Source organism: Sinohyriopsis cumingii, chromosome 3, assembly GCF_028554795.1.
Source record: "Sinohyriopsis cumingii isolate HCF-2022 chromosome 3, ASM2855479v2, whole genome shotgun sequence".
Classification (NCBI taxonomy): domain Eukaryota; kingdom Metazoa; phylum Mollusca; class Bivalvia; order Unionida; family Unionidae; genus Sinohyriopsis; species Sinohyriopsis cumingii.
In genome coordinates, this window is record NC_142963.1 from 152,195,281 (window position 1) to 152,216,955 (window position 21,675).

The following is a 21,675-nucleotide window of genomic DNA, read 5'->3' on the forward strand; positions in this document are numbered from 1 at the left end:
CTGGTTTAAACAACGTTATGTTATCCTTTACATGAATACGTACACGTGTTGTCTGCATAATGTTGTATAACGCCTATATGCTTCGCATTGGAGACTTAAATTTGTGCGAGTATCTGAGTTCAAATAGATCCCTTGGAATGGAGTTGGGGCTATTTGGGGTGCAACTGTTAGTTGGAAAAATATAGAAAAAAAGGCTGCCGAGTTAGCCACACATGGCAGTCGAAACAGGCCTAGAGTATACTGTGGTGTATTACACATGTGAGCGAACAATTGGACTAGCACTGACACCTTCAAAATAAACAGGGTCGGACAATTGGTAGCACTCCAACCCGCCAAATCAGTATGAATGTACATCCTCGCTGATACATTCTTTTTTATATGACCGCTCCAGGACTTAGGTATTTTTGCACCCATATGTAAGAAACAGGTTTTATGTTATGGTCATGCCCCTTAATAAAACAATTTACTCAGCTGAACAGAACTGAGGTTAGTAAAATGGCACATATATGTTTTGTTAAGGTGACCTGGTCAAAGAACAATAAACCAGCTGACAGAAAGCTACTTAGGATATGTGTAGGCTGCAGTCAAAGAAGGTGAAATTAGTGTCTCCAATTTTATATGGCCGCTCTAGTGCTTAAATATATTTGCATCCACGTGTAAGAAACAGGTTATCTGTCATGTCCACGCTCCCTAATAAACAATTTACTCATGTGAATAGGGATGTGGTTAGTAAAAGGGTACACCTATGTTTATTTATTAAAGTGACCTGGTTAAAGAAAATTAAACCAGCTGACAGAAAGCTACTTACGATATGTGGAGGCTGCAGTCAAAGAAGGTGAAGTTAGTGTCTCCAATTTTTTCCTCGTCATGCAGCAGAGACAATTTCATCACTATATGATCTGAAGAACAATCAGATAAGTTATAAGCCTTATTCAAACGAGGACAACTGAGAATATTATGTCTCATAAATCTTATTCTAACTAGAGAAACAACATTAAATGATGTGTCTCAGAAGCCGTATTCTAACCAAAGAAACAAGGAATACTGATTGGACAAGTAATTAGACAAGACATAAGCTTTATTAAAATTGGTAAACTTGAAAATTGTCTCATAATAAGCTTTGTTCTGAATAAGGAATATTTGAATACTATGCATCATAAGCCTTATTTTAACCAGAAAAACTTTAAATACTATGTATCGTAAGCCTTATATTGAATAAAAAATATAGAATACTATGTATCATAAGCCTTATTTTTACTAGGAAAACTTGGAATACTGTGTATCATACGTCTTATTTTTACTAGGAAAACTTGGAATACTGTGTATCATACGTCTTATTTTTACTAGGAAAACTTGGAATGCTGTGTATCATAAACCTTATTTTTACTAGGAAAACTTGGAATACTATGTTACTTAAGTCTTTTTTACCAGAAAAAAACTTGTAAAACCATGTCTCAGAAGTTTTCCAAACTAGTGCACAATAAAACTGTAAATGATATAACGACTTGTTCATGCAAAGGCGGCAAAACATAATATGTTGCATAAGCCTTATTTTAACACAGATCAAATGACACACTGTGTCATAAGCTTTGTCCTAACAAACGTATAACTAAAAACCGTCTCGCAAGCCTTATTCAAAATAGGGAAACTTAGCATATTGTGTCGCATAAGTCTTGTTATTTCTTGTGCAATATGGAATACAGTAATATGTCTCATAAGCACTATTCTAACTAGAGAAATTTGGAAGCCGTCTCATAAATCTTATTATAAGATTACATGAAAGAATATATTATACAAGTCTTGCTCTAACGAGGGATACATGGGCAACTGTTTAGTGTAAACCTATTTCTAAAGTAATGTGGAATATTAGGTCTCATAAAGATTAAGATGACATAGGATACTCTCTCTCTCACAGGAATATTTCTAACTAATGTTACATGGAATACTATGTCACATCTATTTGTATAACCACCTTTTCCAAATAATTTGATTTGGTTGTGATAAAGTTTATAGAATTCATGCAAGATTTTAGTTGGCACAAACATATATTCCAGGTTATAGCCTCATGAGTGGTGAGAGAATCAACCAATCCGATGAAAGATAACCTCATTAATATGTGGGGATCTTAATAGTCATCGGACTATTATAAGATTTAATTGATATAAGCACGTATACCGAGTTTGATACAAATCTGATCAATTACATCCTTCCGAACGGTAATGACCTCTGTCTATCAGATTCAAGAAAACCTCATTTACAAACAACAATCTTGCTCATTATAAAGCTTTCTATCGGATTTCAATCAAACTTTGAATATGGGTTTATATAAGAACTATTCTAAGTTTGATTATAATTGGACTAGAAATATTCAAGAGAAGTACCAAACAAATGATGATAGCCAGACATACGACGAATGACAGAAGCAAGACCATGGTATAATGCTAATGGCCAGACATACGACGAATGACAGAAACAAGACCATGGTATAATGCTTATGACCAGACATATGACGAATGACAGAATCAAGACCATAGTATAATGCTGATGGCCAGACATACAACGAATGACATAAACACGACTATGGTATAAGTTTATCTACAGCCAGGTGAGCTAAAAACTTCTTTTTGTTCCAACGCATGAAATTAAAAAGAATCAGTTTTATGACTGTTATCCAGGGCTCTGTATTATACGTCTTTCCAACAATAGCACACAATCGAGACATTATGGACAATTTACTACCACCAGAAGAGGTATCATCTCCTGTATAAAGCATATCCACATGTCAACTGATCTACCATCATAGCCCTAAATAATGCACATCGATGTCATCTATTGTACTATATTAGTTGCTGTATATGGAACATAATATCCGCTCCTGTATAAATCACATTCACTGTATATATGTGGCATTCCTGTTTATTGGACGTACCATAACAACTACTGCATATTGATGTCATGAGATGTACAAAACCGCTCAATGTATAAGGCACATCCGTGTCATGTGATGTACCATATATGCCACTATATCAGCCACTATATAAGGCATATTTATGTGATGTGTACCTTGTCAGCCAGTGTGCAAGACGTATCAATGTCATGTGGTGTACCATATAAACCATTGGATATAAATGTGATCTACCATAATAGCCAGTGTATAGACATATCATCTACCATAATAGCCCCTATATGTCATGTGGTGTACCATATAAGCCATTGTATAGACATATGATCTACCATAATAGCCCCTCTATGTCATGTTCAAGGCATATCAATGTCAGGTGGTGTACCATATCATCCTAGTGCATAGACGCATGATTTACCTTAATAGCCCCTCTATGTCATGTTTTGCCAGCCATCTGCTGTATCAGGATGTGCGGGAAAGTCTAGATATTATACAGTCTGAGCTTGAGACTTCAACTGAGTTTCCACTGAGTTTCCACTATCAGCCAATTAGAGACGAGTTTTCAAATGTAACATCATTTGTGATTGGTCAAGAAAAAAGTAAATCTCAAACTCAAGACCAATTCGACCAAACAAGGTTATAGTTGGATAATTCCCTTGAGAAAGGATAATCATATAAAATATATTGTAAATCATGGTCACTGACAAAAAAATAAAAACATCATGCTTGTAGATTAAACACTTGATTTAGAATGTAATTACAACTGATGCAAAAATGTAAGAACCTATGGACCTATGAGTCTTAAAGACGCTATATGCTGATGTCAGCAATTAATTAATTGTTATTTCAAGTTCCTTAGCAGTATGATTGGAAGAATTATATTAAACAAAGTATATTGGCTTTATATTTTCTTTTCATTCTAGTAATGTATTTCACGTCCAAATGACAGTATGTATCAAACAAAACAGACAAATCTAATTTAGTCACATCTCCACACTCCCACGAAATGCTTACAGTCGTTCTCGATATAAAACTTTAACTTTTTAATGTCTGTTTCTCTGTAATCAATGTATGATAATGTCATAATTGCTGTAATGCAAGGTTTCTTGCTATTTCAAATGACAGGATGATCAAAATCTTCTAGACCGAGTTTTCCCCCATAAACATTCATTTACAAAGAACAAATATATCCTAATTTACAATCTTTTTTATTGTAGCCCTATTTAATAGTTGTAATAATATCATTTCAATAGACCGAAATATCTTCATTGTTCTGACCACTAATTCTTGTTCCACTGAACTTAATTGTGGATATATTAGAAATGGTAATATGTTAAAAAGAATAATATTTTTATTCGGTTGGCCTACGACACAAACTTCGATCAACTAGAACTAAGAGACACTTGACATACAAGGGTCTCCTATAGTACATTAGTTTACGTTTTGAAATATATAACTGAAACATAAAGTAAGTTCAGTTACTAATCAGTTTGTTCATCTCACAATATTTAAACCTCTATTTAAATCTACTTGCTGATGGTTCTCTGGGTGTTATATAATTAGTGGTCTGATACCTTAATGCCAGGATGCCTACTTTCTACCAGCTTTAATCACGATGATAAGATTTGAAGACGTCATAGTTTTAATATCAATGGGCATATATTATAGTAGAACATCGTAACCTGAATCATTTGGGGAAAAACACATACAATCTTTATGACTTCTGAAACTTTCATTGAGTTCTGTTATCAAACGTTTGAGAAGTAATGTGACATTTTCAAATTTTAGCTGCGATATCTGAAATGTCTTCATAAAAAGGCTTACCTTGAATTTAGTCAAATGTTATAAAGCTCTTTTTGACAAATCATTTTAAATGTTCTTCTATGCCCTTTAAGAATGGCTATTTTAGAAGGAGGATAAGCATTATTGCTACAATCGTATCGTGACAGGACCTGATGCCTCACGTTTGACATTAACCAGTGAACGATGATATATATGGCAAGGGTGCTGATGGTACGAGTTTGTAATGCTGAAACAAATGAATAGATGGCCTCTGGCTGGTCACTGCCTACAACTAGCCACATGAAAGAGCAGTTATCCTAGAAATCAGGGTCAGCATGATCCAATTTGTAGAAATTTATTTTAGCAGAAAGAGGAAACTATAGTATGTAATGGGGCTGTGCTGTGTCCAGAAATATCAACCTGGGAATGCACGGGTAAAATAATAATGTTTTCCACTATGCTATATATGTCCCATGAACGAAAAGGAAAAGGAAAGAAAATGCTATAAAAAGAAACGCGATAGCACACAAGTCTGAACTATTGATCAATTACAAAGGACTGTATCCAGTTCCAGCATGTATTTTAAGCAGGCATAATGGACACTCTTACTCCGTTGAAACATCACCACACATCCGATTTATATGTTCGAAATTCTTGCTCCGTATTTAACCCCTCGCAGAGATGCATACTGTTAAAAAGTTAAAGCGGACTTACCAGATTTAATTTTCTCTACACGGGGTTCATTTTTTAGAACATGCAACTGCATGATTTACATCAACTCCTCAAACATCACACTAATAAATAAAAAAATGCAGAAAAATTGTTATCTATACTTTTATATTTTCTTAAATCCTAGATTTTAGAAAATTCCCTTTTTGCTTTAGTGCCTTTGATAAGACCCTCATTCCTCCAAGTTTCATCTTTAGAATAGATCATGCCAAGCGCAAAAATGTACTGTGTTGGTGTAAATGAAATTGTTTTCCCAAATTGCTACCAATCTTGTATAAGCTCGATTCACATTCAATAATACAAATTAAATACTTTTACAATGTCAAACTGAGAAATAGGTACCGTAACTTTATTTCTTTTTAAATTAGTCCTTAATATTAGGTAATGTCCCCACCCCACAAGTCTAAGCTTAAGAATCAAATTTGCCAAACTGAAGAAAATATGCTACATTATTAGTGCAAGTAAAATGATTATTTTTCTGATGTACATGCTGGCACTTATGCAATACACTATTCATATTTACAAACAATTAGTACAGTACATTTACACACCACCAGATCTATTAGTCTTTGGAAAGCTTTCAGAGTATATTTGATACTAACACAAATAATTGTTTAAATTGTATTAATGAGAAGCTAAGAAAAAGGTACACGAATAATAGTCCTCTTTAATGTCTACAAGAAATGAAATCTAGAACCATGTTTTAGTTTACACAATGTCAAGCCGTGTACCTGGAACTAGACTAATACTCTCTGGCTGCCATTTAATGGACAAATTCAGTAATACATTTGCTTGGTATGTAGTTTGATCAGACAAGTCCACACTTTGATCAATAAAATGTGCTAACCATTTTTACTTTGCTTATCTAGAATGCACACCACTAAACGACAAATAGTGGAATAACTACAAAGTACATAGTCCTAGATCTGCTGTCCCATAATAATTTCAACTATAACTATCCGTGTGCTAGTTCTGCTATCAATATTAGCTGCAAACAGCAAAGACCTAGTTCTCCCAACCCATGTGATAAAGCTTACTAACATAGTTGATGTCCTATAATAAATGCAAACATTTTGGTACGAGATATTTTAGTCCATACTAATTGCAAACAGCTCAGGCATTGATATGTTGTCTATATATGTCCCATATCTGCCTTTCAATCTTTGTCCCACATCTGCCTTTCGATAACAAATGTGAACAGCAGTGCTCTACCCAAATAACTGATTGTGAGATCCGGGTCCCTGGTCTAAAGGTCTGTTCTATCTGCCGCTAGATGCTCATTCACATTACATCAGTTTTCAAATGAGAAGACCTGCCTAATATTATTTTTAAAAATAGGGTGTGAATTTGTTATAAGATTGAATGGAGGTTGGGATTCAGAACAACAATGCACCTATCATCGGATAAATATAGTACGCTCAAGAAAATATGTTACCCTTATGAACAATTGAGTTAAATCATGTAATTTCTTGTCCAACAATTTGTGTAGTTTGGTGAAGAACTTGATGTTAGTCACTACTTAAATTTATGAATTGGGAGCAAAGTCCTGTTGTCTAGATAATTTTATTTATTTATTATATTGGGGTTTAAATGTATGGTTATTTGTGTATGATAATTGATTTATTTTATTTGGTCTATAAATATATTGTTGCTTATGTATGGTTATTAATTTATTTTTGGCGGTATTTAAATGGATGTTTATTTCTGTCTGGTTAAAAATTGTACTACTTTGTGTATTTAAAATTCATTACTATTTATGTACGGTCACTAAAATTTTTATTGGGTATTTAAAGTTTGGAACAACCACAAAATCATCAAAAACTGCCCCACCCCACCACCAAAAAATTAATTAATTCAGAATATTGGCAATTGTGTATTTATAACTAGTTGAGTATTATAAGTCCTAGCCTGCATAATATTTCGAATGATAAAAGAGAAGTCATTATGCGCCGGTACAAGTAACTGAATCAGACATACTAAAGCTCTGCATAAACTGAATCATGCAATAATAAAGCTCTTACTAAACCGAATTTTCGAATACTGAAGCTCTATACAAACTGAAACATCCAATATTCAAGTTCTAGACATATTCAAGATGTCCTATTTATTCAAGCTGCAGAAATTATAACAATCAAATTTATCCAAAAATAACTATGAAAACTTCTACAATCTAAGGAATAGTCCAACCCTAAATCCCAGCAACATCTATACATGCATTAAGATTTCCAATGGGTGTTTTACAAACTCATACACCTGTTCCTTCTTTCATGGAGGAAATCATAATTAACACTGTTATTTATGATGTTACCTCCTTTGAGTGGGGCAAGTGTCTCGACCATGTTGTGTGAGACAAATAGTCTAGATTCAAACCTGGCTCACTTTCTACCAATTAGAGAAGTATTATTGAATGTAGTCATCTCGTGTCATAATGGCTTTCAATGGAGTAGCAAGTGTTGAATGTAGTCCTCTCGTGTCATATTGGCTTTCAATGGAGTAGTATTATTGAATGTAGTCCTCTCGTGTCATAATGGCTTTCAATGGAGACGTATTATGGAATGCAGCCCTCGCATGTCATAATCGATTTCAGTGGAGTAGTATTATTGAATGAAGTCCTCGCAAGTCATAATGGCTTTCAGTGGAATAATATTACTGAATGTAGTCCTCTCATGTCATAATGACTTTCAATGTGAAGTATTATTGAATATAGTCCTCTCATGGCATAATGGCTTTCAATGGAGTAGCAATTATTAAATGTAGTCCTATCGTGTCATATTGGGTTTCAATGGAGTAGTATTACTGAATGTAGTCCTCTCATGGCATAATGGCTTTCAGTGGAGTAGTATTATTGAATGTAGTCATCACGTGTCATATTGGCTTTCAATGGAGTAGTGTTTTGGAATGTAGTCATCACGTGTCATATTGGCTTTCAGTGGAGTAGCATTATTGAATGTAGTCTTCTCATGTCATATTGGCTTTCAATGGAGTAGTGTTTTGGAATGTAGTCCTCTCGTTTCATAATGGCTTTCAATGGAGTAGCAATTATTGAATGTAGTCCTCTCGTGTCATATTGGCTTTCAGTGGAGTAGTATTATTGAACGTCGACCTCCCATGTCATAATGGCTTTCAATGGAGTAGCAATTATTGAATGTAGTTCTTTCATGTCATAATGGCTTTCAATGAAGTAGTGTTATTAAATGGAATCCTCTCCTGTCATATTGGCTTTCAATACAGTGATATGTTTAAAATAACGTCAGATCAGTGTATACAGGATAATTGAAGGTTAAGACAATATTATCCCAGTACTGAAAACCTGTAAACAGGTATTCTTTATATACTGGTCAAATATTAATTAAGATTGGGAGAATATATATGTCCTCTTTAACCAGGTGTTCATAATGTCTCTCCTTTAAATAAGGTTTTTATGAATCTCCTTGATACTATGTATTCATAAGTGCCTTCTTTTTATCAGATTTTCATGAATGTCCTTTAAACCTAGTTTTCAAAGAAGTTGCTATTTGGATCAGGCTTTTGTATATGTTCTCCTTATTGACCTGGTTTTCATAAATGTTATCATTGTTTCTCGCGTTTTCATAAGTGTTTCATGAATGCTTTCTGTGGTCACAGAATCTGTATAAATGTTTACCTGTATATGAATTATCATTTATATGGAGGTGTGCAATGATACATCCAACTAAATATCAGCAAGGCCATGATATCACAGTACGCATGTACTTGTCTTACATCTTTGTGTCTGGATATCATTGCCAGTGCCACCAGTTGATGGACAATGATTTGCTGTGAGTTTATTACAGTGCTGCTTATTAATATGTAATTAGTCTTTGCAAGAGCAATTAACAAGTGTAATATCATTAGCACCATAATCCATTACTTTTCGATAACTTCATGTATACTCAAATAAATTCGACAATATGGCTACTTGCGTTTAGTGCTTTGCAAACGGTTTTGTCGCTATGCTTTCCTCAGCATGGAACATGTTGGTACAATTAAATTAGGATAATTTGCATAAGTCTTCGCAATATTGATGCATTCTGGAAGTTTAAGCTATGAAAGGTCTTTATTTTCTTTGGATACAACAATCTTTCATAACGTAGCAGAAACCAAAGTTCAGGGAGCAGACAAACATGGGCCATGTATGTTTTAATGATTTAAAATAATCGTAGATTGCTGGAAAGGAATCTCATTCGAGGTCCCAGGAATATAAAGCTGATAGCTAAAATTTGAAATCCAGCCATCCTTGTGAAAGAAAGAAAGTGATGCTGCAGAAACCAAGTTTGAAAGACGGGTAGTGATGGGGTAGTTACTCGTTTACATGATGTTTCAAATGCTGAAAATTCAACTCATTCAAGTTATTGTCAACATAATAATGCATGATTGGTTTATTTTTAATCTAACAATCCTTACAAAACATTGCTACGTAAACCACGGTAAGAAGATTATAATGTCAGGGCATATAACTCCAGTAATATTCACTGAAATTCTGGAAATCAAACTGACTCAAGGTCTCACTAATATAAAGCGCCATATCTAATTGGGTAGAAATTCAACAATCCTTGGTAAAGGAATACTATAGAAACCTAAGGAAAAATAGACGGGCAACACGGGATATAACTCTCGTCATTTTATGCTGAAACTGACAGCTGTCTATTCAAGGTTTTATTAATTCAAATCTGTAAATAATTTAGCTGAAGTCCATCAAACATTGATAAAGGTATGCTGTGTAAACCAGTGTCACGTGGATGGGGAATCTGGAAGAGTAAGTCTGGTAAATAATGTCATTGAATGCTGGGAATTGAATTCTTTCCAGGTTTAGTCAATAAAACGTCTCAGAAAAATTTGTCTAAAATCCAACATGAAATTAAAGCTAGGAGGACTTGTAATCGGGGGCAAAATTCCTGTATATGATGTAGAATGCTTAAAATCCAAATCATTCAAGGTATGTTCAATACAAAGATTCATCTGTGGTAAAGCTGATCTGTATAAATTTAAGAAAAGGAATCAAGGCCATGACTCCAGTAAATGATGACATAAATAGCTGGAAACTCAGCTCTGAGGTCTCATAACTTAAACTTGCACGCCACATTTGGCTTAGATGAATCAATTCTCAGTAAGTTTCGTTGCAGAAACTAAAGTGTTGCTGGAGAGATAAGACAGAAGGAGAACGCGGTAACTATAGTGATCTATAAACGGTTCAAGTGAACTTCTGATAAAGGATAACTGGTAACAGAAACAAAGGGACTGTCGGACAGACACGACGAAATTTGTATAGTGGCTTTTGTTTCGTTTCTTCAAAATTTTGAGTTGTTTTCCTTTTATAGATTAATTCAGCATCAAATAATTATCTTGATTTACCCAGTTAAGACTTAATTTACCCAGTTAAGACCTTTTTTATTAATTACTCGTTTGTTTCAAACAAACAAAAAATGTTTCTTAACAGACTGAAGTATTTATGGAAAGAAACTTGTTCCCCCGCTATGTTTTCAGATGACCGTACTAGCAATTGTGAAATCAATTGAATAGAACATGATGATGATGAATTATTTGGCACAAAACATCAATTACGTTTGGGATCACAAGAAGGAAAGTCAAAACATGCCTGTCCTGCTTCAAACCAAAACAAAGCTTTGTAGGGAGTCTCATGTCTCCTACTACATTAATTCGAAAACGTCCAAGCAGATAAATGTTATATCAGAACCAACCTTTACTGATGAGTTTCATTTCTGGCCACACACAAAATATCGCCGTAACGTTAATATCTTGCAAACGAACAAATCGCTTTCTTCTTCTTGTACATTCCTTAACAAGTAAAATAAGAATAACCTTTCTGAAGAAAGAGCAGTGTTACTGACTAAAGTTTATTTAACTAATTCTTAATTCAATGTAATATTTAATTGAGCATTTATATTGAGGGGATAATCTTTCTTTACAGATATGGGTTAAGTGCTTTTATGTCATAAAAGTATACCTCAGTCACTTGCTTTCTTAATAGTCAATGTCGTATGCTATAATGTGTGCATTACGTAAATAAAGCATCGTAAAATATCTTTCTCAGTAGTGATTTTGGTAAACATAAGGTCATCTCTATTTCCTTCATTGTAAACTGTGAATAGAAATCTCCTACATGGTTTTTAATCTCATCATTCAATGGCATGTTTCCAATCACATGCTCAAAATATCACGTCTACATGTACGTATGCATCAGAGAGTATTAATTGTTATAAACTTTGCTTCACTTACAAATATAACAAATATCGTATTTAAACTTAATTCAGGAACAACATAAAGAACAATGTATCAAGTTCAAACATAAATATCGATTATTGTCATTCAGAACGTACTTTAACAGCTTGCAATACTATATTAGAATGGCAATCTTCAGACTCACATTTTTTCTCACAGCTCTATTTCTTATTTATGTATTAGTAGCATAGATAAGTTACTCAATATGATAACTCAGGACTGTATTTTAGTATATGACGAAATAATCAATATGATAACTAAGGGATGTGTATTAGTATTAGAAGAATAAATAAATATGGTCACTAAGGACTGTTTTTTTTCTCGATATGAAGAAGTCCTCAGTAGCGTCCCTCGGGGCTGTGTATTAGTATATGATGATTTCCTCATTATGATAACTAAGGTCTGTATATTAGTATATAATGATTTCTTCAGTATGGTCACCAAAGACTGTATTAGTAGATGGTGAATTCCTCAATATCGTCTCTAAGGAATGTGTAATAGTAAACGATGATTTCCTCAATATGGTTTCTAACGACTGTGCATTAGTATATGATGGATTCCTTAATATTGTCACTAAGAAGGACTGTACATTATTATATGATGAATTTCACAATATGGTGACCAAGGACTGTGTATTAGTTGATAATGAATGCCTCAATATGGTCACTAAGGACTGTGTATTATTGCATGATGAATGATCCAATATGGCCTATAGGGACTGCGTCTTAGTTCAATGTGAAACTCTCAATCTGGTAATTAATGACTGTGTATTAGTACCATATATGATAAATTCCTCAGTATGGTCACTAAGAATGTATATATGTTTATAAATATGAAAACAGGTGAGAAGGTAGCTGACTGTCATTAGTTCTCTTTAGGTTTCCTTAGTACCACAAATGCCAGCCATGCATAACATTCGGCCTAGGATCTTATTGTAGCACACAAGTTATTACTCAAAGTAATTTTGTATCTTTAAGTCACAATATCATTGACCTTTCGACACCTTAATATACATGTCTCTTCCATACCTTAAGTGCAAACCCTCCACAAATGTTGTTCAAAGTATGTGGTCTAACATTTAAGTTTTAATGCTAAAACTATTTATAATCTTTCATATTGACATTGATCATAAAATAAACAGGTCTCGTTCTTACCAAATATCATTCACAAAATGTGGCGAAAAAACACAGAGAATTGAAAGTTTTTGCTGAAGCCATTTATATTCTTTCGTACACAGTGACCTTGACTTTGATATTTTGACACCAACATCAATTTCGTGGCTCATTTACAAAGAACACACAATTTCTTTGTCAATTATACGTTTAAAAGCAGGTGCCTCATGTTGTTCACGTGATTCTCTCATTCCCTATGAATGTTTTATTTTCCTTTTAACATGAACTGTCACGTTTAAAATATATATTTACGTTATAATTTGTAAAGACCATATTTTTATTTATGACCGACAACACTAACTTTTTTACTTAAAGCTAATGCCAATCTTTAACCAAAACTGTAATACACATTTTCTATGATATTGGCCCAAAAGGCAATGGAGGGAGCAAACGTGGTGTAGAATGAACTGTATTTTCCACCTTCTAAGTCAAGCCAAATATCTATTAGAAAGAAACTGAAGTCAAAATATTGAACAAGAAGCTTAAAAAACTGTTGACGATGACACCAAGATAAACATGATGTGATTCTATGAAGTGCATGGAAGTTAAAACCTTTATCCAGAATATTGACAAACTGTTGATGGTGCTGCCAGAGCTGCAAGGGTGGCTACTATGTTTTGTTTTTCATTAATGTGGACTCGAAAGTTAAAAGATTAGCTTGCGGAGAAATTGGGGCATATGTAAATTTTGATAAAAACTTCAGTTACACTAGAGAGCTAAATAATCAAGCAGTTAGATCATGCCAATAATTGTCATAAATCACAACAACATTTTTTACTTTTGTTATCAACATTAAGTTAAACTTTAAAGCATATTGTTTTGTTTCAAACAGTGAGACTCGTTTATAGTGTGAAAAACAGAGAAAATCTACAATTTTAGTGCAAGCTGCCTAGGACATGACATGGCCAGTGTTTTATTCATTAAGATGAAAAATCTGTAGGGAAACATGGTCCCGGCAAAATAAATTGCAGATTTTAACATGTGCAAATCTCAATCTAGCCCATGGCCTGGACTTTTTTTTATATGTTTAACTAGTTATGTCTTCCTCAAATCAGGGGAAGTGAGCTAATATTACTTTGTAACTGTAAAGACAGTAATTCAGTTACGTCAGTGATGTCTAAATTCGATTCCCTACAACCATTCAGTTGCCTCAGTGATGTCTGAAATCGCTGCTCACTCAGCAAACCAAAAACAAAAAGATTACAATTTGGTCAACATATTGCCAAGAAATGTTACCATTTGTTTCAATAAATGCTGGCATCAATTCATTAAGCTCTTGAAATTTAATTGCCAATACATTGCCTCAAGTACAAATATAATAACGAAAGTCAAGCTTCCCCTCTGTTAAAACATTTGCTGTAGGATTATCAGTACCAACCTTTCCCTGTTTGGATTGGTGGCAGTAGGTTGGAGGTCGGGGTATCACATATGATGTTCGTGCCAGCTAGTATCGTTGCTTCTGTCTTGGTACTGACATTTCTACTGCTGAACACACATTGACACTGCAAGTCATAGCACCATTTATAATTGATAGTGTCCAACTGAAAATACAATCATTGAATATTAGCATACTAGTAAAAGTCGGATAGCCACCAATAAATAACTATTATTAATGAGAAACTACAGTGATGTATTGATACAAATAAGTTCTCGAGGAATTCAATATAAGTCTGCTACTTTCTTAGTGTTGAAACCCTCTTCGATATTATTGAGTCAAATCATAATTGTCAACATGGCTACTGTCATGAGTATGTTATATGCAATACTGGCATTAGTTTCATTTCACACAACACAGCAATAAGAAAAAGACTTAGTGAATATCGATGTCAGTATGACCATCCGTGTAAAATTTGCAGTAACACAATTTTCAAGTTGTCTGACGTAGTGACCATAATGTATGTTAGATTGGCATAGATCTAATTGTAGTGGCCATAATTGTTAAACTGGCATAGTTTTTATTGTAGGACCAACTAGATATTTTATGACGTCTTCTGACATAAACCCATGTCAATATGACTTTCGGTTTAGCAGACGCAGGGATGCATTTTGGTCAAGGTTGCTATGTTGGTCTGAGTTTCATATTTGCAAGATTCTCATTTGGAACCTAGTAGACATCATAAGAAGCATTGATGCAAAACACCATATTGATGTGACTGAAATTGTTATAAGGTTTTCAAACACATCTGACCAAAACATATGTATATGGAAACAAATAGCATTATCACTCACTACACAAAATGCACTCAAACGAGACCATGGCAGGAGAGACGTGTTCCTGCTCCATTTACCTTTAGGCCTAATGTCCCACCATGTTGCAAGAAAAAGATTATAACCAGAGATGTCCCTACCGCATTTGCTATGGGACATTATAATTAGATGTCACACTGTATGTTTAATTTGAAATTTTTGGAGCATTTGATAAAGAGCGATGTTACAATCTGGACTAACCGAAATGAAAAAGAGCACGATAGATAAAGGTAAAAGCAAATCGATAAATATTCAATTTCTGCTGTTTGTAAATATTAATATAAATGCTATATGCATCCATATTCCCCCCCATTATCCATATGTAACCCCGTCATCCGCAGAAATAAATGTTTAAATGTATGTGAACGAACAATTACAAGCAAAATATTATCCTTGCAAATGCTGAAACCAGAGATTAAACCTGGACTACCAAGATGCACAAATTGTGCATGATTATTCCATAAGTTTCTGGCAGGAGTCAATAGCATTTGTAGACATTACCTGTATGCTTTTATGACGTCCCTTCTGCATATTGTCGGGAAACACATTAACGGGAGATTTACATATCTGGTATCTGGTGAACAGTGGTGATTCCACAAAGCACCTATAACAAAGAATATAAAACATTCAGGTCAGATCTCGTGACCTTTGTGACAAAACACAACTGGAGGATTGTGTGAGTTATTGTTATAATCAAATATTTGTTTTATATTGAGGTATTCGAAACTCTTCTATGTGTTGGAGAAAATCCATCCATTATACTGTCTTCGCTGATGTATCTTTGAGACAGACACCTGTTCTTAAAGGGCATTTAAATTATATTTGTCGCTGTCCTTGAAGGATAAACTAGTTTAGTGCCTGGAGTGTCCTTTATAACTTGTTGCATTGATTTTGGACTTCATAACACATACAAATGTGAACTCCCTGGAATACTTGGTGCGGGTTAAACATATTGTACAGATAAATCATAAGAGTATAAAGGTCTTGCTCTTGCGATTATTTGCAGATAACAATAACAATGGTACAAATAAATGATAAGATTACAGAGGTCATCGTTTTGGGAGTATTTGTAAATAACGTGCAGAATGGATACCTTTTATCTACCTCAGAGTGTGTTTCTATGGATATTAAGTGCACCTTCAGATAGGGAATCTGTTGCTATGAAAGGGACGTGAGTGGCTAGAGTGTATATTTTACTATGCAATGTTCACGAAGTTGATATTTCACATCTGTATTTTGAAATGTTAAGTATCAGCTGTGATCCCTTCGGTCTCTATCACTATATTCAGTGCTGATAGACCCTCGTGTCCTTCTGTCCCACCCATTTCATTAAGTAAATGTTTTGGAACGTGATCTTTTGTGTTTTAACTGGCTTAAGCCTACCTGACATTCGTTTTAAATGTATCTGTTGTAGAGGAATTTGAAGGCATTTCTGCCATTCAAATCTCTTTCTCAAGTATTTCTCAAGTATATATGTATATATGTGACAGACACCTGTTCTTAAAGGACATTTTAATTGTATTTTTCGCTGTCCTTGAAAAATAAACTATTTAAATGCATGGAATGTCCTTTATAACTGGTTGCATTGATTTGGGACTTCATAACACATACGAATGTGAACTCCCTGGAATACTTGGTGCGGGTTAAACATATTGTACAGATAAATGATAAGAGAATAAAGGTCTTCCTCTTGCGATTATTTGCAGATAACAATAACAATGGTACAAATAAATGATAAGATTACAGAGGTCATCGTTTTGGGAGTATTTGTAAATAACGTGTAGAATGGCTACCTTCTATCTACCTCAGAGTGTGTTTCTTTGGATATTAAGTGCACTTTCAGATATGTAATCTGTTGCTATGAAAGGGAGGTGAGTAGGTAGAGTGTGTATATATTACTATGCAATGTGGAGTGGTATTCACAGTGATTAATATGCATGCCATCAAATATATAAATTTCAGACATTTCACCATTTAAAGAGCAATTATGGTCACGACGCTGATATTTCCTATCTGTGTTTTGAAATGTTAAGTGTCAGCTTTGATCCCTTAGGTCTCTATCACTATATTCAGTGTTGATAGACCCTCATCTTTTGTGCCCCACCCATTTCATTTAGTTGATGTTTTGGAACGTGATCCTTTGTGTTTTATATGGCTTATGCTTACCTTACATTTATTTTAAATGTATGTGTTATTGAGTAATTCGAAGTAATGTTTAAAATTAACATCTCTTTGTCAAGTAACACATGTGCATGTATTGACCTTTTATTTATTTATTACATAATTTGACAATACTGATAATATATTTCAACTTTAATTGGAAGAGAGATAATTGGTAATAACAAGTAATGTAACTCTTAATTAGAGGGATTTATTTTAAAAATTATAATTTTCTGAAAGAAAACTGAAATATTTACACGTTGCATAAAATACACCATTGCTATTCTTGGTACACATCAGCTTACAAAATAATTAAAGATTCATTAATGTAACCATTGCAACTGTTTGTTTGTGCATTGTTCTACCATGGATAGGTTTGTGAGAAAAATTCATTGAATTAACTCACGGTACTAATGAGATAGACGAATAGGAATCAGTCTAGAAATATATATATATATATATATATATATATATATATATATATATATATATATATATATATATATATATATATATATATATATATATATATATATATGTAGGTGTGTGTGCATATGTGCGTGCGTGCGTGCGTGCGTGCTTTTATCTGGCCAGGATTGGATGATTATAAAAGTCCAAACAGATGTTGCTCTCTTACAAATAGAAAGATTCCCCTGATGTCACATGGTATCTTCTTTCGAACGCATACTGCTACCTCACTCTTTGATGTTTCAATGCAGCCTTGAACCAAGAAGGCGCTTATGTTAAGTTTATGTTTGGATCTATTTGTATTTGTTATTCAACCCCATCCCACTCTTTTCTCAAGTGACATCCTCTACGACATCTTCAAGTATGTGACACTAGTCGAACTGGCGACACCTTATGACCAATACTGCCGCCGCAGTAGCCCTCTTGAAATATTGTTATCACTGAATGAATCAAGATATACACACGGAATTTGCACTGCAGGACTTCTTATCATATCTTGTGGTGATCAATTAAAGTAGTACTTGTCTGATGTCTAAAATCGCATTCACCGTAACTATTTGGTTTAAATAAATGTGATGATTGACATAATGTTAAACATCTTGAACGAAAAGTCCTGTTGCCATGTGGTTTTCGCCAGACAAATCTTATAACGTACCGTTGGTCCAACATGAAAATGGTATTGATATGATGTTATGTACGACATTACAGTGGTCGTCATCAAATTATTGATGATACTCTTTCTTGGATAGTCGGTAACTGGATGCTAGATAGTATACATCTTTGTGTTGTTAGTATATGCCTTTTAGTAAATAACTGGTTGAAGAACATTAGATCGCTGGGTTATAGATATTATATAACCAGGTACTGGATAGTAGATAACTGGTTGTTGAATAGTAACGGAGTTTTTGTAGTACGTAACTGGTTGGTGGATATTAGACTATTGGTTACTGGACATCAGATACTAGTAATTGGTTTGTGGATAGTAAATTAATGCTTTGCTTGAATATAACTTTATATTGATAGTAAATAATAGGCTGATGGACAGTAGAGCCCAGGTTGGTGGATAGAAGGTCACTAGGCTCTGCATATTAGATCCTTAGACTCTGATAGTAGATAATTGTATGTTGGATAGTTAATATCTGGTTGGTGGAAAGTATAAATCAGAGTGCTGAATTATTAGATTACTATATAATGATGCTATATAATGGTTAAATTGATAGTAGATAACTGGCTGGTGGATAGCATATCACTAGGTGTTGATAGTATATAATTTGAATAGTACTAAGCAGGTTGAAGAATAATATATATCTGATCTGAGAATAGTACTGTAAAATAATTATCTGATCGTTGGATAGAAGATAACAGCCAATTGATAGTGGTTAATCAAATAGCAGATGGTATTTAACGGGATCATGGCTAGTGTTTCACCAGTGTTGGGATAGTAAATAAATATTTGTTTGATTGTTTATAACTGGCTAGTGAATAGTAGATAACTGGGTATTGATCGTAAATCACTGGTTGGAGGATATGACATATGGGTGCTGATAGTAGATAATTGGTAGTGGATAGTAAATACCTAGTTGGTATATAGTAGATCACTTGGTGTTGATAGGAGCAAATTAGTACATATAGTTTATCACTGGGTGCTAGATATAAGACAGCTTAGTGTTGGATAGTAGCAAAATAATTACTGATATGTAAGGATTATCAGAATGGTACGTTTGCTTTTAACATGGAAGTAGAGATACGAATGGAGATAGTATAACATGGGGCAGATATTTGAACTTTACAAGTGGAACCAGAGGCTGGTAAGGATGAGATAACAAGTTAGCCTTGAAATGACGCAAACTAAAATAAGTCCTTTCTTTTAGAGTTCCAGCTGACTACCTCTAACCCATTACATTACATATGCCTGCAAAACAGAACCAAACAGATATACTCAAGATGCAAAGCGTATGTCAGCATTTTAGTTGGTGAGTAGAGCCGTCATCACTTGCTACACTGTTAAAAACAAACCTTTAGAAATGTAAGCTTAATATTATTTTTCCATTTATCCCCTTAACTTTCTTAATCCATTTTATACAGTACTCCTCCACTGTAGTTCATTTAGCGTTCAGACAACTTCTATTTTCTTGGATGACTAACTATATCCATTATATTTCCATCCAAAAGAGAGCCAGCAGACCAATTGTTCTTGTGAAACGTATATTGTCACATGGTACTTCAGTCTATCACGTCATTTGACATTTTTAAAACAAACATACGTTTCACCATGGTGGCCAAATGTAAATTTCCCGTTTGTTTCCATAATCTTTCAACACTTAGTTTCGAGCAATGTGTAATCTGAAAGTATCCATGTTAAGTGCCCTTTTGGCCCTATAAACCTTTCGATCCTACTTAACACTGGACTAATTAAAAGCATTTCATTCAGAGGGCAGACCATTTCATATATCCCCATGTTACACTGTTACGAACAGAAAGACTCTCATGACAGTCACTTCATGCTACAATGTTACAATGAAATTTCGAACCAAGATGGAGGCTATGTTTAATTCCAATCTGATAACTATAGTCATTTGACTGTTATATCACATCCCCCCGTCTGCCTCTCATTCAACAGCCACCATTACATGTATTACACTCTAGCGTTTTGCCTATACAGCAGTCAGCGCGCATGACCACGGGACCAGTGTCATTCTAAATCAAAGCGATCGTCCTGAGATTAAATTAAATTAGTAACTAGCAGCAATTTACAATTTTTCTCATCGAGAATATTTCTCAGTTGGGGTTGTCTGATCGTAGTGGACCTGGGGTTCTGGAACGTTGATATACGTTGGGGAATTGGCTGCTGCATGTCGTAAATCGAATCCGAAAACGAAGGCATTATCAGCTTGACAGCAAAAATGTCGGTATCGTTTTAGTCCAACCGAATGATATGGGCTAACGCAGCCGGATTCCAATGGCCATATGGGTTGGATGCGGAGAAAGAGATTCAGATTAGCACATTCATCGAGCTGTCGTCCAGAGTCATTTTAAGAATGGCTTCCTGCAGCACTTTTTTGAGCGTTTGTGCTTTTTAATGCCCATCGTAAATGATAATGTTTCTACCGGAGCAGACTGGGACCGAAAACGCAAGTACAGTAATATAAATTAGAGTATTCGAAATGTTAAACCATCCTCTCATGTATGAAATTACCAAGAGTTCTGCATGCGAATCTGAGTCGGTGTGTATCACCTATTACAAAATATACTGGTCCGAGCAGGAGACTAGCCAATATTTAATACACAGTGAAAGGGACTGCGATGATTGTATTTCCATAAGTACTACGCTTTAATAAAGACACACATAGCGTCGGTGGCGTATTGAACAACAGCCATGCAGAGTGAGTGCAGATCAGCCAGCTGTTTTTGAACGGCGACGTGTAATGCCTTATGTTGCCTCTCGTTGAGACTGAATTTTTTTAATAACCAATCTAGATCAGAAAATGCAGAGTTTGAAAGAAACTTTGAACAAAAGCATGTAAAATCTGCAACCAAATTTGGCCAGTCGAAGCGAATACAAGCTAAGAGCAAGAGTTTCATACTAGTTGAGAAATATTCTCATTCAAATGAAATTCCCCATTTCGAGAAATACAGAGTTAATGCGTTCGAAAAAAGCATTGACGAGAAATAATATGAAGCTATCTTTAATAACGTATTCGTGAATAAGGTTGACTATATATAAATATTTGCCATCAAAAATGGCATAGAAGTGGTGTAAATCAATTAAATCCCCAGAGGACGAGCCCCTAAACCTTGCGCACGAATTGGGGCAAGCTTCTTACCACACCCCACAACATATTAAACCTAGCATTGCATGGGGAGAGAGACGATTAAGCTGATAACAGCAATTCGAATATTTTATGCAGGCCGAGCCTGGGTTGGTTAAAATCGGTTTGCGTTCTTCATATTTTGCAT

The 21,675-nt window shown here is 34.5% G+C and overlaps 1 protein-coding gene across 2 annotated transcripts in view; it reads right to left on the minus strand.

The window, feature by feature from the left end:
* Positions 1-21,675, minus strand: part of LOC149804165 (hepatocyte growth factor receptor-like) — a 209,025-nt gene that overhangs the window by 86,515 nt on the left and 100,835 nt on the right. For both annotated transcript variants that reach the window (XM_089954144.1, XM_089954143.1), the window contains exons 6-8: positions 15,592-15,694; positions 14,222-14,384; positions 809-899 (exon numbers count right to left, since the gene is read on the minus strand). In XM_089954144.1, coding sequence (XP_089810270.1) covers positions 809-899; positions 14,222-14,384; positions 15,592-15,694 — 357 coding nt within the window. The remainder of the gene's footprint in view (positions 1-808; positions 900-14,221; positions 14,385-15,591; positions 15,695-21,675) is intronic.